This window comes from Drosophila eugracilis, unplaced genomic scaffold (assembly GCF_018153835.1).
Source record: "Drosophila eugracilis isolate 14026-0451.02 unplaced genomic scaffold, ASM1815383v1 contig_90, whole genome shotgun sequence".
Classification (NCBI taxonomy): domain Eukaryota; kingdom Metazoa; phylum Arthropoda; class Insecta; order Diptera; family Drosophilidae; genus Drosophila; species Drosophila eugracilis.
Genome location: NW_024573812.1, coordinates 525,723 through 545,435, shown reverse-complemented (window position 1 = coordinate 545,435; position 19,713 = coordinate 525,723). Strand labels below are relative to the sequence as shown.

Here is a 19,713-nt window from a genome sequence, read left to right as displayed (position 1 = left end):
TGCATCGAAATGACAGGAATACCCCCAGTACCGTTCCAAGATTCACGCTCCAGTTTGATAAAAGCTTTCGACCAAGAAAAAAAATACGTCATTTGTCATTGGTTCAACTCAATTTATGACAATTTACCCGCTTTAGTTGCGCTCGAGTGCAGCTGCACTTCATGGGATCTGCAGTTGAGAAGATCTCAAGTTTGGTTGGATCTGTAAGATCTGCAAGATCCGGAGATCCGTGCTGGGAGAACAAGTGAAAACTTTCGAAAAGTTCCACGGCAGGTGGAGTTATGGGGCTGCCTCGAATTACACAGCCAATCTGTTTGACATAAGCGAGTTATAACATATATAGTAAGGCGTTCGGGCCAGCAAGCCAAAAAGACAATTACCGCAAACTGGTTTCAATTAAAAACAGTTAAGCAGTGGCACACAAAAATACTAAAAAAAAAACTTAAATAGAAATTTATAGAAATATTGGCATCTCCTTTTGCCGGCACTGCGTACGTGCAGTTTCCCAGTTGGAGACTGCAAAGCTATATAGTCTTCAGTCTACAGTTAACAGTCTTCACAGTCTACACAGTCTTCGTCTTCATTCCCATCGCGTCTGGCCAATAATTATACTTTAGTTGGCGACGCCGCTGCAACTATTTGCTTTGGCTGCATTTACAGTTTTGGTTTTTTTGTGCCGCTAAAGTTGCCGCCCGTCATTTAGAAAGTTTTAGTTTGGTAGATCTCCATCTAATGATACCCAGCGTCCCGCCTTCTTGCAGCTACTACTCCACATTATCGGCCACATTCAGTTCTCGAAAAATGGGCCTTCGATTCGCTTTATTTATACTTTTATGACTGAGTCTATCTATGTCGATCGGCTTTTTATGATGCTCAATGTTCGAATTTGTATTTGTGTGTCAGTCGGAGATTTGAATCTCTGGAATCTCTGGATCACTGGGTCTGGTCTGGTGGAGTCCTCCTCCCGGCTCTTATCTATCCGAATGGAATAAATTTGTGGTCGATTTAGCATTGCGTTACCTACACACAATTGCCCGCGTATCTGTTTGCCATTTACCCATGCATGATCCATAAATCTTTAACTGTAAAAAGAAGCTAGCTCCGACTGCAGCTTCAGCTTCAGCTTCAGGTCCAGGTCCAGGTCCCGGTTTAAGTCCACATCCACGTCCACATCCTCGTCCCATGTCCATGTCCATGTCGAGGTCCAACTTATGCAAACTTTGGGCACACGTCGCTGGATGGCCGGCGGCTGCGGTGAGTCGTCTGATCTGCTGCTGCTGCTGGAAAACTGGGAAACCAGTCCATGTCTGGGATGTGTACACTGGGATGAAATGATATCAAGAAGATTAAAATTTGCCTTAAAGTATATATTGTGGGTATACAAAAGATATATGTAAAGATATATAAGAGAAAATGATTTTAATCATACTTAAGGTCTGGATCTTACAGTAATATTAATAATAATCATTTTAAAGTCTTGTTAAAATAAAATAACTTTTATAACTTTTACAATCACTTTTCTCCGTGCATCGGGATCGTAAAATGCTCCCCTTGTGTCCGCCACCTTTGATTCCCCAGCTTTCCTCCTCATCATGGCTTGTTATTGATACGCTCGTGGCGGAGTGGAGTGTGCGGTGCCTCCGGCTGAGCTAAACAAACTTGCAATTGTATTCATAAATAACGATTGAGAAATGTGTTCTTTTTTTCCAAGTCTGCGGTCGCGCACTTATTACCAATTGCTTCTGCAATAAACATGAAAATGCGCTCATTGAACTTGGTCCACATCGAATCCCGAGTCCATAACGGTTAATAGAGGATGCGAGTGTCCATCCCGCTCCGGGGTTGGTAATTATTGGAGCCATGTACTAGGCAAATAGCTCTGTAACTTTGGCATTTGGAATTTGGGGAAATGGAGAGGAAAGTGGAGTTATTTTAAATTAATATTCTTCATCCCTCAAAGTTGACAAATTTTCTAACTAAAGTTTATATATTCTATAACTTTATCTATTTTCATCTTAAAATCAGACATAAAATATGGAATTTGTGATTACCTCCCTGTTTCCTATAAGGAAAGGCACCTTGTCAACTTCTTTCTAAAAGTTGCCTGACAAGAATTTAATTTCCTGCCTTGCAATTAATTAAATGCACATCACGTTGCTTATTTATTAATTTAAACACAATTATTGAGTTCTTACCCGCCATAATGTTTAATTGGCACTAAAAATCAAGTGTCAAACCATATAGATAGTAGCTACCGTTTACGCAATGTCTTTTTAATTTCCCCTCAACTTTAATGGCTGCAATAGAAATAATTGGATAGCCATGCTTAGTAGAGTCATTAAAAAAGTTAAAACTCACTTCTAGGATATACAGATAAGTGAGAAATTTGATTACCAAGACGCCAGAACTTCACAAAACAGGTGTCAATCGGAGATAGTTCCGTTTAAAACAGTGATAATTTTTACGACTTTCGGTGATCAGATTGTATAATTAAAATCCTGGCAGGAGGCGAAGTCATTACCAAGAATCCCCATTGCGTGTTGTTGGTTATGGATGTGATTTTGATGGCTTGTTGGCAAAGTGGCGTATGACAGCGCAATGGGGGTTGCGTGTTTATCCTGACCAAGGTGCATCGAATAGCTCCATTACCCTTCAGGCCTTGGGAAGCCAAGTCTGGAGTCTGGAGTTCCGGAGACTATCCATCCATCGACAATGGCTGATTGACAGACAACAAGCCAAATGCATTTCAATTAAACGCTAACCGCTACGAATATTTCCATTTCTGGGTGAGTTACTGATACGTTTTGTGTGTTGTTTGTGTTTTTGTGTGTCTGGTCAGGTGTGCTATGATCTGAGCTGGGTTTTCGTGACCAAAGCAAACCAATCCAATGCAATTCGAAACGAACCGAACCCAAACCCGTAGGAGAACAATTCCAGAACAGCGGTCAACTCATCAGTATGCTGTATAAATTAGAGCATCAAACGGCGCTTTGCCAACTCGGAACTGGTCTATACTGTTACTGTTGCTGCAGCACCACTATCCACTATCCGCCGTCCACCATCCAGTAACCCCATCCACAATTCAACTATTCAACTGTGGATGAGGTGGTGCATGTGGTTGCAAACGCTTCTGGCTTGAATCGGGAATGGGATGAGATGGGTTGGGATGGCATAGGATGGTATGGTATGGGATGGAAGTTCAATGACGAGGCGCAGAGTCATCGACGCAACTTGTGCACATATTGTTGCAAAATTGATATCAATTTGTTTTAATGGCTGACCCATTATGGTACCATTATATGGTTAGTCCGTGGGTTATAATAAAACACACTTTATTACGAGCATTAGAGGCGACGGGCGTCAGGCCAACAACTGTGGGGCTATTGACTTGTATTCCCTGGACTCTGGGAGTCTAATCCCCAGATTGATTCCAATGGCCTTGCTAAATGGCCATGTCCAGCCATCAGACGGTGGCATTAGCATGTTAGCATGGAAACGGATGTCCAGTCAGGCCATCATAGACACCAGAACCAGTATCGGCACCTCCAACCAACCCACGGGATTATGACGGAAAGTGTGCTGGCGAAATTTGAATAGCTCGAACTGGATATATACTGTGTCCGTTTCTGGTTATACACTCGTATATCGATGTCTCTGCGGGGTTCCCCGGAGGGATCCTGATTAAGACATAACTCATTGTCCAGTGTTTACCTATGCAGATGTGGTCCATGGATGTGTGATATGCTACAGGAAGTTTATGAGCCAAGTTGATTGAACCTAACTCATGGCAACTATTTGGTTCGTTGGGTGGAGTGAGATGAGCACTTTGCGTTGATCATGTTTTGCTATACGCTTCAAAAATTGTGAATAAACAGAATTCGTACTGAATTCACCATTTATGCGATATATATTATACATTGTTCTTAATGATGCTGATGATCTAATGGGGCAGCCGAGTCACGCGAACCCAAAGTTGGGTTCATTGAACGTTGTACGGGTATAGAGTGACCGATAGGTCCAACAAACTATATCAAACTATATCAATTCGAAATCGATCGAACTAGTGCGAGTTGCAGCACATGTTCTCAATGAAATCATTTAAGGAAATCTACTTCGTGGGCGGTCCCAGCAATTGCAATGGCTTATAAACATTGTAATTAGACCCTTGAGGCCTCGAACTATAAAAGGAGCTTGCCGACAGCCTGTAGGCACAGTTTATACTTTTTGCAATGGTCGACTCCGGTTATCAATCAAATCTCAGCCTATTGCGGGAATTCCTGGATGAATACCGTTCGGTTATGAGGCAGGAAACTCCTGGTCCCATCCCACGCCTGGCTTTTAACTATGTTCGCGCCTGCTTGAGGTCTGTGTTGGTCACATCATCCATCACTTTTTTTAATCATCATTATCCAATTTATGGCTTTGGTTTGCCCACAGTTTGCTGGGCCAGTATCCCAACAAGAAGTTGGCTAGTTTGTCTCTGTACCGATGGATCAACTTGTTCATAATGTGCAATGTGTTGAACGCTTTCTGTACCATGGTCTTGGCCCTGCCGGAGTCCAAGAACGTGATCGATATGGGCGAAGACCTGGTGTGGATTTCAGGGGTAAGACTTTATGATGCACCCACTCCGAGATCGGAAAAACTAATAGTTCTCTGTGCCTGACAGATGGGTTTGGTTTTCATCAAGATATTCTACATGCATTTGCGGTGCGACGAGATCGATGACATTATTTGGGATTTTGACTACTACAATCGGGAACTGAGGCCTCACCATACCGATGAGGAGGTCTTCGGCTGGCAGAGGCTATGCTATTTGATAGAATCGAGTCTATATATAAATTGCTTTTTTCTGGTCAACTTCTTTAACGCTGCTATTTGCCTGCAGCCCTTGTTGGGTGAGGGAAAGTTACCCTTTCACTCTATTTGGCCCTTTCAATGGCATCGCCTGGATCTGCACCCGTATATGTTTTGGTTTCTGTACATCTGGCTCGCTGCCACCTCGCAGCATAACCTATTGAGCATCTTAATGGTTGACATGTTCGGCATTTCAACGTTCTTGCAAACGGCTTTGAATCTCAAGCTGCTGTGCATCGAAATGAAGAAGCTGGGCGAGATGAGGGTCAGTGATGCCAGGTTCCATGAGGAGTTTTGTCGTGTGGTTCGCTTCCACCAGCACATTATCAAGTAAGTTTGGTGTTGTGTTTTACCAATAATATCGACTATATTTGGCAGGCAAGTGGAGAAAGCCAATAGAGCTTTTAATGGCGCCTTCAATGCCCAGATGATGGCCAGTTTTTCACTTATTTCCATATCCGCTTTCGAGACCATGGTTGCAGCTGCTGTCGATCCTAAAATGGCCGCCAAGTCTGTGCTCCTCATGGTGGTGGCATTCACCCAGTTGTCACTTTGGTGCGTCTCGGGCACTTTGGTTTATACTCAGGTAGGATTAGATATCACTCATTAATGAACCCGAACTAAATTCATGACTAAATTGTATCACAATTCAAATCAAAACTTATTTATTTATAAGCTTAATCCCTATTTTACTATGTCTAACAGTCTTTAGAAGTTGCCCAGGCTGCTTTCGATATAGATGATTGGCACACCAAGGCCCTTACCATCCAGAGGGACATATCATTTGTGATTTTACGAGCCCAGAAGCCACTAATATATGTGGCCGAACCCTTTCTGCCCTTTACTCTGGGAACATATATGCTGGTAAGGATCTTCTAATCTACTAAATACTTTATCATATTCACCCACACTTTTCAGGTCCTGAAGAATTGCTATCGTTTGCTGGCCCTGATGCAAGAATCAATGTAGTTTAGTTTAGTTTAATGTTTGTGAAAATAAAAGTTGGACTTTTTCTGGGCATTTGCATGGCTCGTTTAGGTTGTAGCCGCGCCCAGTGACACTCGAACACAACAATGGAGGCGGCCCACGCACACCCAGCGGCGACAGGTTCAACCCAGCTGCAAAATGCAGAGGAGGATGCAGTGCCTCTTTAGCCAGCCTCGAACTTATTCAGACGTGACACGCATTGTCATGATCTGACCCAACGCCAGACAATGAAGAGCGGTGATCGTTTAGTATTTGGTATTTAGCATTTGGAGTTGTTGGACTTGGACCAGCAGATGCTGCTCCATGCCCTTCACACACAAGTGGGAAAGTCGCCCATGTCCATGAAACGTTGACCGACCAAAATGTCATTATGTGCCATGTGCACATTCGGCCAGAACGAAAAGCTCCACCACTCTTAAAAACTCCAACAACACACCCAATTCCCGGGTGCGTGTTCTAGTGCACTGAGAGAAATATGTATCTGTGATCGAAGGTGACTTAATAGTAGGAAAAGACTTCTCAGCTTAACAAGGAAGACCAAAAATTGTACATTTTGTTAGCTGATCAGATGGGTAGCTGATCAGTTACCACTTATCTTACTTAGCACCACAACTTTATTGAAATATTTTCTCTCTATGTACCGGCGACTCCCCAATTTGGAGGATGGATTGGGTGGTTGGTTAGCTATTCGGCGGGGGAGGTGGTCTTTTGTCAACCTGGGTTTGCTCGCCGCACTGATTAACATTTGAATGGCAATCCACATACGAGCATTTAGAACATTGTGCCCATGGCTCTTTGTTGCTGTCTCCACATCTAATTAATTCCCCTTTTCGACCATTGTTGCCATGGAGTTGGTGCCGCTGCCCCCGCTAATGATAATCGCATTGGCAATCGCGATGGTAATGGTAATCGTAATGGTCCAACCACCGATCCAACTGCAGACCAGCAATGAAGTTAGGTTCTCGAATTCAGTTTGTCGCGCCATATTCTAACGATCGGTCGGGTTCGGTCCCCAATAAACTATTTGTAAACATAATCGTTTCAGTTTAAAGTCTCATTAAACGGATATCCTTGCGGCAATAAACGGTATTTAAATTAACTAGAGTGTTTGTGACCCTCAAATACTGGTTATAGTTAACAAGTGTTTTAATGAGTTGAATTTAAAGAGCTGATGTTAACTTCCTTAATCATCAGAAGGATACTCATTTCCAAGGACAATAAGTATAGACAAATATGCAATAAAGGAGTGAAAGTGCCATGTCAGCATCCTTATATGTAGGCTTTAGTGAAACCAATCCAAGGATCATCAAGGACCTGTCCCTAGAATCTCCTTTTTAATGAAAGTGCTATCGATCAGTCCTTTTGGGATCTTTCAAGATCTTTCTTTAATAGAATAACTAAGGATATTTACTATGTCATATATGATATATACCTATGACCCGTTAAACCCTAAGACCCATAGTAACTCCTCCCTACTAGTATATCTCCCCTTTAAAGTCCTACACCCCGTCATGCCAAATTTCACAATTCCAGAAAAAGCTTTTAGAATTTCAAAGCGACACTTTCCAAGTACAGCCACCACTTGAGGTCAATAGCTAACGTTTTCCAAAAAACTCCCTGGCTTTTGTGGTGCTTTGGCTGGGCGGAGAGCATAAAGAGTTGAGTGGACAATAAGCCGGAAGCGACATCCGGAGTTGCGGATCGATATGAGTCGAGCGACACGTAGCTTGGCTAGATTTTCGTTTAATGATCCAAATTCACGTTACGCATTGTGCACATTATGGCGGCAGAAAAGCAGAAATATATTTAACTATTCATGTGATTTTCCCCATTTTCCAACCCTCCCTCCCCCACACACTCTTCTCGAAGCGGGGAAATTTTATACCTATTGAGGTCGCATATTTCATGTCATTTTGTTAGCCAATGAACTAATTAGATCATGTCGGATAAACCAACGCGACTAACTATGACTTCTGATTCCAGCTAAACATCACGCAATATATAGTTTTACTTCCGAAAAGCCAACAGGTTGCGGCTAATAATGCCGCGATCAAGCTAGGAATCACCTTTGGAAGTTATTTTAAATTTTAACATTATTGGATCATACAGAATGAGACCTAGAAAGGGATTACATCTGCTGCTGACGGCGTTAGTGGTTAGTCTAAGTCTCAGTGAAATTAATGGTGAGTTTGTGAGAACTCTTCTCAATCTTTACTATACCCATCCCATATCTACTGTATAAAATGATCCATCTAATTGCAATACCTTAAGTTTTTATAGCCTTGTAATATTATAATATTGTATGCTATGTCTAGGTCAAACCACCTGCAAGAACGGCCTAGGCCGGGTGCTTTATGAAAGATTGCCAAACCAGCAACTACAGGGCTACGATGACGATGTGGTGAGGGACACGGCGCCACCATTCCGAGTGCTGGAAAAATGCCAGGACTTGTGTCTACGTGATCGTTCTGGCTCAAACAACCTGGTGCGCACCTGCACCAGCTTTGACTTCCAACCAGGCAGTCGAATCACCTCCTTCGGTGGAAACTCTGAATATGAAGAGTCCCTGTGTTATTTGACCTCCGAACAGGCGGGACCCGAGGGTATAGGAAGCCTAATGCTAGTGCCCAATAGTGTTCACTTTAACGAGATATGTTTGACTTGTAAGAGTTTAAGAAACAAAAATGGAAAACCATATGTTATTTAAATATTTTCCAAAAACCCATAGCCAGTCGACCGGAGAGAGAGTGCCCTAGTAGAAGGTATGTCTTCGAAAGGCATCCCCGAAAGAAACTGAAACTGCCCATAAGCGATATCAAGGAGATAACGGCTGCTAATCGATCGGATTGTGAGGATAAGTGCCTGAATGAGTTCTCCTTTGTTTGTCGATCGGCCAACTTTGATTCGACCATGCGATCATGTACACTGAGCAGATTCACCCGGCGCACTCATCCCGAACTGATGGAAGACGATCCCAACTCTGATTATCTGGAGAACACCTGCCTAAATGGTGAGTCTAGATTATAGTCGGAATGTGCCTGATTTTACCCCATTAACCATTGATTAGCCGAGAGACGATGCGATGGCCTGGCCGTTTTTGTCAAGGAGGAGAACAAACGTCTGGGTGGCCCGTTCGAGGTGGACATATTCAATAACATGACGCTGGAGGAGTGCCAGACCATGTGCCTGCGGGCCGAGAAGTAAGTCATATGCATAATAGCTCTATTTCAGCACCATTTGAACTAATTGCATACATCGCAATCCCACAGATACTTCTGCCGTTCCGTGGAGTTTGACGATCAGAGCAAACAGTGTATCCTCTCCGAGGAAGACTCCATCTCGCAGAAGGATGACATTAGCATCAGCTCCAGTCCCACACACCATTTCTATGATCTCGTGTGCCTTGATAATCGTAAGTGGCTACCGTAAAGACGATCTCGTGTGAGAGACGAGAAAAGTCAACACCGACAACAAGATTATAGTGGTGCATCCCATCACAACGGTTGCATCCACTTCCATTTCCCCAACCATCTTCAACTTCCACGTCTATGTTATGTTGTATTCCCGTTGCAGAACGAGCCAACGATTATCCAGATAACTCAGTCACCTCGCACCTCTTCTCTAGCGGCCGGCGGCCAGATACAGCATTCCAGCGGTACCGCAACTCCAGGCTGGGCGGCGAGTTTCACTCGGAGATCACGGGCCGTTCGCTTAGCGAGTGCCTGGACGAATGTCTTCGCCAGACGAGCTTCCAATGCAGGTGCGTTTTCTTCTTCGGACTTTGCCGTTGCCAATCTTGTTTTTGATACTCTTGCATAAAGTACTCTTCTTGGTAGATCTTGATCTTTATATAAAACCCTTTGTATATTGAATTTTTATGAAGTCGATTGTATTTTTCAATAAGAAACCAAGAAGCTTTTGCAGTTAATATCTTGATGTACAAAACGAATAACTATACAAGGGATATGATTTTAATTACTATTATAAGTATCAGCTGTAACTACTCTAAGTTCTTCAGGGTATACCCATCTTCGTCATTCATAGCCATACCACCTTTCTGGTTCTCCTACTGCCTCACTAACCCAACCACTCTATCCTCTCGCAAATTGCAGGTCTGCTGTGTACAGCGATCGTTTTCGTACTTGTCGCCTGAGTCGGTACAATCAAAAGGACGGCATGCGCATTATATACGATGCTGATTATGATTACTACGAGAATCTAATGTGTAAGTGGTTAGAGGAGGTGCTAATAGCGGGCCAGTAATCCCTGACTTTGCTGCTGGTTCTTTTGGCTGGCTCTCTTCTATCTTGCAGTGAATGTTGTGGGCGGTGGCGCCGATGGCGATGGTGGTGGGCACAGTGGCAGCAACGATGGCAAGCGACCCGGAGATCAGTCGGGCAGCAACTGGAGACAGCCTAATAAGCACGACGATCGCTATGGGTCGGGTGGGTCAACTGGCGGTAGTGGATCGCACGGCGGGACGGGTTCTGGTGGCTCAAGATTGCCGCCAGGTGAAGGCGTTGACTATGGCAGGCCATACGATCGTTATCCGGACTTTGCGGGCAATGAATATGGTAGATAGTTTATGATCTCTAAATTTACGTTTCATACTCCATTTAATCCTCCTCAGATCGTAATCCTTATGGCGGAGATCGTGATAGAGATCGCTATCCCCCAGATCGTTATGGCTCCAGGTATCCATCTGGAGGCGATGGAATGGGCTATAACAGACCCTATGATCGTTTTCCTGATGATTATGGTGAGTTGATCTCCTTTCTTTAGCAGCTCAATAACACTTAATGTCACCACTTGAAACTAAGATATCACTTCATTCTAATTCTACTGACAACTAATTCACTAACCCCCACGTCAGATCGGTACCCAGCGGGAGCGGGTGTCAATGGCGATAGAGACCGCAATCGGGAAAGGGATCGGGATCGTTACCCAATGACTGGCGACAGAGATCGTTATCCAGGCGCTGGTGATAGAGATCGGTATCCAGGTACTGGCGATAGAGATCGTTATCCAGGCGATAGAGATAGGGACCGCTATCCGGACCCTTATCCACCGGAGCGTTATGCAGACAGATATGGAGATCGACGTTATCCGGACAGGGAAAGAGATCGTGATAGGTTGCCCTATCGGCCACTACCATATCCCGGTATCAATGACAACAGTCTGGCCAGTGATCTGCCGCACACACGTCCTTATCCCACTGACGATGATGCCCCCTTCCGACCGTACGGATATGGAGGAGGTCGCTACGGAGAAAACAGATATGACAGTAGATATCCCCCTCGTTTTCCACCTAGCCGCGAACGAGATCCGGTGGGAGGATACACAGGCAGAGATGCTCCCGACAGCATTTTCCCAGATAGACGCTACAGGCCTTCGTCCATGGACTCTCCCAGATATCCCTATTTACCAGATTCCCGAGGGCCACCGGGAAGATACGATGATATCGTACATAGTGCTAGAAGACCAGAACCTGATTCGGCCAAGAGATATCCCCCAGCGCCTATTGCTCCAACGGGCAGTGCCAGCAAGTATGCCTCCACTCCAAATCGATTTCCGGTAGGTAACGATCGTTATCCCATTGACATCTATAAATATGGCAATCGTCCGGGACCCAATGATATTGGCAGACGACCGGGTAAGTAATGCGGGACGGGACTAACCAACTACCAACTTGTAACCCGTAACCCATTTGGTGGAAAGTTAAGATGGAAAGAGATCGATGTTAATAAGTATATCCACCTAGGCCTAGAACGTCCACCACCTCCTTTCTATGATTACGACTATGAAGAGCGCTACGGTGATAGATACGGACCCTATGATCGTGAGTACGACGGTCCGCCGGGAAGAAGACCACCAAGTGGTGGACCCTATGGGCGGTACGATAGTCCCTTTAATCGTCCCTATGGTGGTAATGGCCTAGATGATCGTCCCCTTCCATTGCCCGGCTTGGGTCTATCTCATCCTCCCACCCCCTATGGAGGAGGAAGTCACGTAGGTGTCGGCGTGGGTGTCAACTCGGGTCCCCCTCGACCTCCAATCACCCGGTGCGAGGAGAGCGACAATTTTAAGCAAATAGCCGCCAGGCACAAGATGCGTCGCCACTTTGTCCGACGAGCTCTGATCGTTCCGAGCCTCATCCAATGCGAGAGGGAGTGCATCGAGAGTCGGGACTTCGTGTGCCGCAGCTTTAACTACAGGTGGGTGCGGATGGCATATTAGATACAAGATAAGCGGTACACGAGAAGCTACAAATTCACAATGTAAATTTCAATTTGCAGAGACTCGGCTGCCTCCAGCTATGAGGACAGAGATAGGGATCGGGATCGCGAGTCGCCAAACTGTGAGCTAAGCGACAGAGACTCGCGAGAGCTGGATATCCATGATCCGGGCACCTTCGACGCCTCCAACTATGATTTCTATGAGCGTAGCATTGGACGTAGTGATGGCGAGTGTATGGACGGTGGGTGGAGATCTTTTTGAAATGTAAATTTATCTTATTGGAATAAAATGTATTCGCCGAATTATCTGATTTAGTCACGCAAACGTGTAACGAGGAGGGCATGGAGTTCACCATCCGCACTCCGGAGGGCTTCTTGGGACGTATATACACCTATGGATTCTACGATCGCTGCTTTTTCCGTGGAAACGGTGGCACTGTCAACGTACTGAGACTAAGCGGACCCCAGGGATATCCAGACTGTGGCACCCAGCGAGTGAGTAACTAAGACTTAAATATATAAATCTAAATTACGAAATCTATAACAATTATTCATTATACTTGTAGTATGGTGACACGTTGACTAATATAGTGGTAGTCCAGTTCTCGGACAATGTGCAGACCAGCAGGGATAAGCGCTACAATCTTACCTGTATCTTCAGGGGTCCAGGAGAGGCGGTAGTCAGCTCTGGCTATATAGGAGCTGGGTAACAAGGATATTCCACTTACCATTATAATCTTCTAGTTCAACAGTTCCTTTTCCAGATCTGGCAGTCCTATTCCCATTGAGTACCTACCAGCCGAGAACACGCTAAGTTCCAAGGTGCGCCTAAGTATCCTATATCAAGGCAGACCCACTACCACTATAGCTGTGGGTGATCCCCTGACCTTCCGGCTGGAGGCTCAAGATGGTTACAACCATGTAACGGACATATTTGCCACCAACGTGGTAGCCAGAGATCCTTATTCCGGACGCAGTATCCAATTGATTGATCGCTTTGGATGCCCAGTAGATCCATTTGTATTCCCCGAATTGGACAAACTGCGCGATGGCGACACTTTAGAGGCCCGCTTTAATGCCTTTAAGATACCCGAATCCAACTTCTTGGTCTTTGAGGCCACCGTTAGGTCCTGTCGCGAAGGCTGCCAGCCAGCATATTGTCCTGGACCAGCGGGTCGTCAGGAGCCTTCCTTTGGCCGTCGGCGAAGATCGTTAAACACCACCGAAGTACCCGAACCGGAGGCACTGGCTCTGGAGGGCAACAGCCAACTGGAGGCTTCAGCGTCAGATGAAGTCACTGTGGTAAATAGCACCACAGTGAGTGCTACATTGGGGCAGGCTCCTGGAAATGAGACCCAATTGGGTGATAAGACCAAAGAGACCGAAGAACCTGAGCAAGTTCGGGAAATGATAGAGGTGAGTAGATGTTAGGGTTAAGGGGCTAGTCAGCATAAGTTAATTCGATTCGATAAAGGTCTTTGAATCCCGCGAGGAAATCGAGAAGGAATCATATCCACGCAAATTGGTAGCCCCAGTGGAAACCGTCTGCATGACTCCGGCCGAGTACCATGGTCTAATCACAGCTATTATCCTGCTAATGATCTTGCTGTTCAGCATCACGCTTGTGGCGGGATTGGGATACAGGTAGGGATAACTGGATAACTGGTTAAAGATCAATGCTAATTGGCGCCTTTCTCAGACGATACTGGAAATCCATATCTAAGAATCGACTCGTGGACAGGCACTCGCCAATTCACTCGCTCGGACACTCCCATTCCTCCATACGCACCCATGAACGCTTTACAGAGATCGGACATATGCCCAACCTGACTGGAGGAGGAGGAGGAGGAGGCGGCGGTGGTGGAGGAGGAGGAACGGGGGGCGGAGCCAATCAGAGCGCATCGAATCGGGCCTCAAACGCTTTTCGCACCAACATGTCCATGTTCGGCGGCTCATTACACAAGACATTTGCCACGGGGTGAGGAAAGGCAATCCGCCAGTCGAGTCGCCAAGCGTCCAACCGGTCCACTTATGGGGTGTTTAATGTCTTTACAGAAACTTGGCGCGCATGTGCCAGCTGCCAGTGATAAATCCCATGCGCTCGACCAACCACACTAGCCACCAGTTCGAGGATCCCAGCGAGCCCATCTACACGGATCCCTCGCTCTTCGAGCGTTCCAGGCAAGTGGTGGGCCACAATATATCTGATTCGCAAAACAAATCTCCGACCATCGTTCGCAACTGTAAATATGTTCGCCTTTATTCCGATTTGTCTAACCGACACGTCACTACTACAAGGGTCTGCAGATGCAGAGGCCCACCTTGTTGCAAATTCCATCCCGTCCTCCGGCTATTTGGCAGTTGGTACTGCACCAATCTCCTTGCATCTGGCATACGTTAGAAAACGTGGGCATCTCACCTGTAACTAAACGAGAAGTTAACTCCCAAGTTAGGCACAATCGACCATTTAAATCACACTTACTTGCAAAAGCACTGGCTAAACAGACTAACAAAATAACCAGACAGAGGCGTAGGCAGTGCATGCTGATGAGTTGTCAGATTCAGACTAAAATGATGGGAAAGGCGATAAGCCGTATAAGTCAAGTGAATTTTGATTTCATCACTCGCCGTTTCTCTCTTTAAATATTTTAAATAATATTAAGCTCACCGATAACGGCTTTTTGTTTTTCGTTTACAGATCGTTGCGAAGTCTGACCATGGTAGCAGAGTCGGAAGACAATCAGGAGGTCTGAGGTCCAGAATTCCATCCTCCTGTGATTAGTTGTAAATAAGCTAAAAGGTTCTAAACTCCAGTTAATCAAAGACAATCCAAAAAGTATCCACACGCGATATAATCTATACGCTAGCTAAATGCGTGGGACCAATGAATATTCGGTGGTCCATCAAGTAGCCTAAGAAGTGCACCACTGACCAGTATCCAAATATTATGATCTTATGCTATTTAATATAGTTTATCTAAGCCTAACAACAGAAAACACAATTATTCTCTATACCAGCTAAGATATGAAATGCAATAAAGCCTAAACTTATCCGTATCACAGCCGACTTTCGTTCTGCCCAGAGGAATGCAAAAGCGGTCATTAATCAGCATACAAGATGATGCAGAGATGCAGTGGCACATTGAGCGGATTCGCCATTTGAGGGTTAACGAGCTAGGCCAATTGCCAGTTTCAGTGGCAGTTTCCGTTGCAGACAGTAGCCAGCGGGGCTTTGTGGTTAAAGCTGAGGTCCACTCTCGGGAAAATCATAGGCTCGGTCAGAGGCCGCCCATAAATCAAGCAACAGGCTACTGAACGTAACGTGAAAATGAACCTCCGCACCTTAGTAGGTCGCGAAGATTTACATTAGGAACTCTTTCGGTGAAAGTAATTAGGATAATTTTCTATGACTTATAAAGACATCGCAATACACATTTCCGTTGCGTACAGTTTAATTAACACTTTCTAAATAAATTTAAACCATTCATTACATACTTAATGCGTACATACATATATAAATTAATTCAGATACAGAATCTCATTTGGGCCATCCTTATTGCTGGTCTTGACTAGCACAGTTTGAAAAGTGTCCGGAAGGACAGCTTTGCAAATGCCTTTGTGGTGGGATTTTGGACCAATGCGACTCAATAATCTAGATAAACCATTTCATATCTAACAACTAACATAAGTTATGGATTATAAATTACAATATTTACAGAAACTTAATAGCTAGCCCTTTAATCGTCGAAGAAGAGTATTTCTAGTATTCGCTTTTGTGCACTTTTCTTCCGTTCCTTATTCATCTTAAGCAGCTCCGAGGTGACCAATTCTCCCAGAAGATGCTCCGACAATCGTTGCACGCCCGGATGATTGGGCGGCGGCTGGAATTTCCCGAAGTTTGAGGGATGCGAACTGCTGGCCTGGTGTGGAAGTTGCTGATATAACTGGAAAAGGAAGTCCGTGTTCGACGGAAACATATTCTGGTGCTGTTGCTGCTGCTGATTGCTATGGCTATTATTGCCGCTGGTATTGTTGCTCCCAATATTACTGCTAGTGTTATTCCCATTACCATTGCCACGCTGCATGTTCATCGAATTGCTATAGTGATTCTCCTGCTGCATCAAAACCTGCGGCTCCATCAAATCATGGCTATTGTCATCGGAATCGTCATCGGAGTCATTACCGAAGTGACTGCCATTGCTGCTGATCTGGTTGTGGGCACTGCCATTGAGCTGGACACGGGGTTTCTTCATATGGAAATTGCTGGATGCAGAAGAGTCCAAATCATCGCCCTTGGGGTTGTAGACGTGTGACTGTTGCATCTGTAGGTTGGAACTGTTGCTAATGGAACCGCCTGCGGCACTAGAAGAGGAATGTACTACCGGAAGCTGCTGACCAGATGCCGGCGACTGTTGCTGCGATTGTTGCTGCTGTTGTTGTTGTTGTTGTTGATGCTGCTGCTGTGGATTATGGGTGCCCGCTCCCATTCCTTGCAGTGGCGACGACAGCGGCGATTTCATCGAAGACGAGGTGGAGGTCAGGCTACCAGCACTGTTCTGGGTTCCGTTCACGCCTACAGAGCTATCCTTGTACTGGTCCTGATATCCCTGCGAGGAGTCGGCCATTACAGCTGCCACGGCCGCAGCCTGCTGCTGCATTTGTGATTGTGATATGTGCTGCAGCTGCTGTGAAGCAACGGCTGCTGCGAAGTCCCTAAACACCTGATCCGCCTCGATCTTAACCTGGCCATTGACGTTTTCCAAAGCGGAAGCAGCGGCGGTACTTAGGGCACTCATGGCATGCTGCTGATCCGGCTGGTGGTAGTGGTGACTCTGACCCGAGCTGCCGAACTGGGTCACATTCTTCATAGAGCCATTCGACTTATCTACTTGGTATTCGTTGTAGCTAGAGCTGTTGGCAGATTGTGGAGATGTTAGGAAGTTCGGCACATGACGGTAGGACTTTCGCGGTTGGATGTGCTGGTCCAGAAACTTCATCTTTTCTAGGTAAGGACGCGACAGGTGTTCGTAGACAGGGGGATCACCCTGTTTTCGCTGGGAGACATACCGCTCGCGTAGATACTTCCACCGCTTCTTACACGTATCCACTGTAAAGAATGACAATATTTAGCAACAAGGTCTAACCAGAGGAGCTCCAATTCCTCACCGTCAGTGCGCAGCTTCATCGCAATCAGCTGCCAGGCTTCGTCCTTCGTCTCGTATTTGCCGCCATTGGCGCCACCGTTCAGATAGTACTTCTGCCGGTTATAGATCACCCCATGCTGCGCCACCTCGTCAATTAGCTGCTCATCCATCATTTTAGTTTAATTCGAGTTTTTAGCTGCCAATTTGCTTTGGTGTATGTCAGGTCATTTCCAACACTGGCACGAATGCAGCAGCGCGGTGTGGCCAAGTGTAGCCATTTCAGCGTATTACATTATATTTTATATTTTATAAATAAATACCTTTTTATTAACAAATTTTAACAGATAGAAATACTACTTATATTTATTTACCATCTCAATATTTCAAGATTTCTTTTCCAAATATATGTCTCAAAATTAAATAACCTCATCAAATCTAAAAATTCGAAAATATTTTAGCTATAAAAATAGTAGCTGAAAAACCATTATTTTAAATATAAGAAGTATATTCTCACGAGTCCATAATCGGTCACACTGTCAGTTTTGTACCCAAAGTTGAATTGTCGTTTTCGAGGAGCAGCCGATAGTTGTGAATAAAAATGTTTAAACTTGTCCGTATGCTCGTGCCGCAGCAGCGGATCCTTGCTAGCCCACTAAGGCTGCAGCGTCTGATATCCACCAGTGATAAGGTCAAGTCAGAGCCCGTTCTCAAGTCCATGGACACAATTGGCGGTCTGCCCACAGAACTAGTCAACGAACAAAAGTTGAAGAAAACGAGCAGGTAATCAATCTACCGGTTTTCGCACTTGACCTTTGCCTGTTTGTTTTGTTTACGTTTCGACCGGTATGGTATGCATGTATCGAATGCCTGATTTGGGCGTGATTTCGAATGTGGAATTTCGGATCTTCTCGGTTTCATGTGGGAGAGAAAGTTTGTAATGTACCTACTTATGCAGTCACGTAGACCAGATATACATGTGTGTATGCTCCTATATTAGTTCTGCACTCTATTGTTCTCCACTTTGTTTTGTCCACAGAACCTTATCAACGCTACAAAATCATTCGGTTCCCATTGCCGCTCGCGTCACAGTGTCGAAAGATGAAAGTCGCGACTTTATGGCCGTGTTTCCAGGTGAGCTACGTTTATTTATGCCAATTATCATGCTAATTCTAATGCTGAGTCTATTCCGTTTTAAAGATCTTGTGCGTGACATCACCACCGTGACGAAGACGTATAATTGCAATGATGCGGCCAAGTGGTTCGCTCAGGTCCTGCAGTACAATGTGCCCAGGGGCAAGAAGAACCGGGGGATCCTCACAGTACTTACATATAAGAATTTAGTTCCCGCCCAGGATCTAACGCCTGAGAATATAAAACTCGCGCAGTATCTAGGTTGGTGTGTAGAAATGGTAATGGAAATGGAAATGGTAGTAACTAAGAAGTTCCTTTACTAACAAAAACTCGTCCATCAGCTCCAAAGCTTTTTTATCATTTCTGACGACGTGATGGACAACAGCACAACGAGGCGCGGTCAACTTTGCTGGCACAAGGTGGAGGGCGTTGGGATGACAGCCATCAACGATGCCTTAATGATCGAGAACGCCATGTATGCAATTCTTAAAAAGCATTTTAGCCACTTAGATTGCTACGTGGCACTAATGGAGCTGTTCCACGAAATCACATACATCACAACCTGCGGACAATCTTTGGATCAGTTGAACTCAAACCGCTGTGTCTCAGAATTCACCATGGAAAACTATAAAGCAATTGTGGAAAACAAGACTGCGTATTACTCCTTTTACCTGCCATTTGCCATTGCTTTACACTTGGCTGGGTGCGTTAGCTGACTTCTTTTCTTAACTCCCAGGTAGTAACCAAATTTTCTATTCTTTAGCTATAAGGACGCTGAGGCATTCCGTCAGTCAAAGACCATTTTGCTAGAAATGGGAAACTTTTTCCAGGTACAAGACGATTTTCTTGACTGCTTTGGTAACCCGGAAGTGACCGGTAAAATTGGTACCGATATTCAAGACAACAAGTGTTCGTGGCTGGCAGTGGTGGCCCTGCAACGAGCTAACGTTGAACAGAAACAAATCATGGTCGATTGTTATGGCAAAGAAGGTAAAATTATCTCAACCGCAAATCCCCATTTATTCTTAACATATTAAATTACTCGCAGACCCAGCAAAAGTGGAACGAGTTAAGGAGCTGTACAAGGAACTTGGACTGCCATCTACGTATGCCACTTTCGAGGAGGAATCTTATAACATGATTAAAACGCACATACAACAAACCTCTCGTGGGGTGCCTCACCAAACCTTCCTGCAAATTCTCAACAAAATCTACCAACGTGACTCCTAAATTACTAATTGCGTCTTTACTTTTTTAGTACGTTTTTTTAAATATGTCATAGTTTTATCATTCACGGGGATGAACTGTTACCATGGGCCCATCAATTACAACTGAAATTAAATTTTTACTATACATAAC

The 19,713-nt window shown here is 45.0% G+C and overlaps 4 protein-coding genes across 10 annotated transcripts; 3 read left to right on the top strand and 1 right to left on the bottom strand.

Moving 5' to 3' along the window:
- The first annotated feature begins 4,229 nt into the window (after window positions 1–4,229).
- On the top strand, window positions 4,230–5,826 carry LOC108106358 (odorant receptor 47b). Its single transcript, XM_017213339.1, has 6 exons — window positions 4,230–4,363; window positions 4,438–4,606; window positions 4,670–5,187; window positions 5,236–5,443; window positions 5,563–5,721; window positions 5,776–5,826. Exons 1-6 carry the CDS (start codon window positions 4,230–4,232, stop codon window positions 5,824–5,826), a joined length of 1,239 nt encoding a protein of 412 aa, XP_017068828.1.
- Window positions 5,827–6,823: 997 nt separating this feature from the next.
- LOC108106419 lies at window positions 6,824–15,136 on the top strand. 7 transcript variants are annotated; one of them, XM_017213446.1, is made up of 20 exons: window positions 6,824–6,930; window positions 7,828–8,027; window positions 8,160–8,507; window positions 8,573–8,854; window positions 8,912–9,044; window positions 9,114–9,256; window positions 9,418–9,604; window positions 9,957–10,069; window positions 10,158–10,418; window positions 10,475–10,603; window positions 10,718–11,497; window positions 11,606–12,059; window positions 12,141–12,322; window positions 12,397–12,575; window positions 12,647–12,786; window positions 12,845–13,496; window positions 13,555–13,724; window positions 13,780–14,058; window positions 14,136–14,261; window positions 14,779–15,136. In XM_017213446.1, exons 2-20 carry the CDS (start codon window positions 7,955–7,957, stop codon window positions 14,831–14,833), a joined length of 4,686 nt encoding a protein of 1,561 aa, XP_017068935.1. In that variant the 5' UTR covers window positions 6,824–6,930; window positions 7,828–7,954; the 3' UTR covers window positions 14,834–15,136. The 7 variants fall into 7 exon arrangements, with proteins under 7 accessions (XP_017068935.1, XP_017068934.1, XP_017068933.1 ...); XM_017213445.1 differs by having other exon boundaries at window positions 12,833–13,496; XM_017213444.1 differs by having other exon boundaries at window positions 12,833–13,496; window positions 14,136–14,323.
- A 377-nt stretch (window positions 15,137–15,513) lies between these two features.
- Window positions 15,514–17,450, bottom strand: LOC108106423 (putative uncharacterized protein DDB_G0277255). The gene is made up of 2 exons (XM_017213452.2): window positions 17,246–17,450; window positions 15,514–17,186 (listed from the first exon to the last, which is right to left on the bottom strand). Exons 1-2 carry the CDS (start codon window positions 17,394–17,396, stop codon window positions 15,817–15,819), a joined length of 1,521 nt encoding a protein of 506 aa, XP_017068941.2. The 5' UTR covers window positions 17,397–17,450; the 3' UTR covers window positions 15,514–15,816.
- A 318-nt stretch (window positions 17,451–17,768) lies between these two features.
- LOC108106425 (farnesyl pyrophosphate synthase) lies at window positions 17,769–19,712 on the top strand. Its single transcript, XM_017213454.1, has 6 exons — window positions 17,769–18,003; window positions 18,260–18,354; window positions 18,421–18,632; window positions 18,696–19,057; window positions 19,118–19,344; window positions 19,403–19,712. The coding sequence occupies exons 1-6, from the start codon at window positions 17,822–17,824 to the stop codon at window positions 19,582–19,584; spliced, it is 1,260 nt and encodes a 419-aa protein (XP_017068943.1). The 5' UTR covers window positions 17,769–17,821; the 3' UTR covers window positions 19,585–19,712.
- The last annotated feature ends 1 nt before the right edge of the window (window position 19,713 follows it).

What these genes read in the sequence shown, in the direction of transcription:
- LOC108106358 (XM_017213339.1), top strand. Translation starts at nt 4,230, where the DNA reads ATGGTCGACTCCGGTTATCAATCAAATCTCAGCCTATTGCGGGAATTC. An exon ending in ACCTGGTGTGGATTTCAGGG is followed by an intron (nt 4,607 to 4,669) that starts GTAAGACTTTAT and finishes TGTGCCTGACAG; the next exon opens with ATGGGTTTGGTTTTCATCAA. An exon ending in GCACTTTGGTTTATACTCAG is followed by an intron (nt 5,444 to 5,562) that starts GTAGGATTAGAT and finishes TATGTCTAACAG; the next exon opens with TCTTTAGAAGTTGCCCAGGC.
- LOC108106419 (XM_017213442.1), top strand. Translation starts at nt 7,955, where the DNA reads ATGAGACCTAGAAAGGGATTACATCTGCTGCTGACGGCGTTAGTGGTT. An exon ending in TGATGGCGAGTGTATGGACG is followed by an intron (nt 12,323 to 12,396) that starts GTGGGTGGAGAT and finishes TATCTGATTTAG; the next exon opens with TCACGCAAACGTGTAACGAG. An exon ending in CACAAGACATTTGCCACGGG is followed by an intron (nt 14,059 to 14,135) that starts GTGAGGAAAGGC and finishes ATGTCTTTACAG; the next exon opens with AAACTTGGCGCGCATGTGCC.
- LOC108106423 (XM_017213452.2), bottom strand. Translation starts at nt 17,396, where the DNA reads ATGATGGATGAGCAGCTAATTGACGAGGTGGCGCAGCATGGGGTGATC. An exon ending in GATGAAGCTGCGCACTGACG is followed by an intron (nt 17,187 to 17,245) that starts GTGAGGAATTGG and finishes CATTCTTTACAG; the next exon opens with TGGATACGTGTAAGAAGCGG.
- LOC108106425 (XM_017213454.1), top strand. Translation starts at nt 17,822, where the DNA reads ATGTTTAAACTTGTCCGTATGCTCGTGCCGCAGCAGCGGATCCTTGCT. An exon ending in ATTGCTTTACACTTGGCTGG is followed by an intron (nt 19,058 to 19,117) that starts GTGCGTTAGCTG and finishes TCTATTCTTTAG; the next exon opens with CTATAAGGACGCTGAGGCAT. An exon ending in CGATTGTTATGGCAAAGAAG is followed by an intron (nt 19,345 to 19,402) that starts GTAAAATTATCT and finishes AATTACTCGCAG; the next exon opens with ACCCAGCAAAAGTGGAACGA.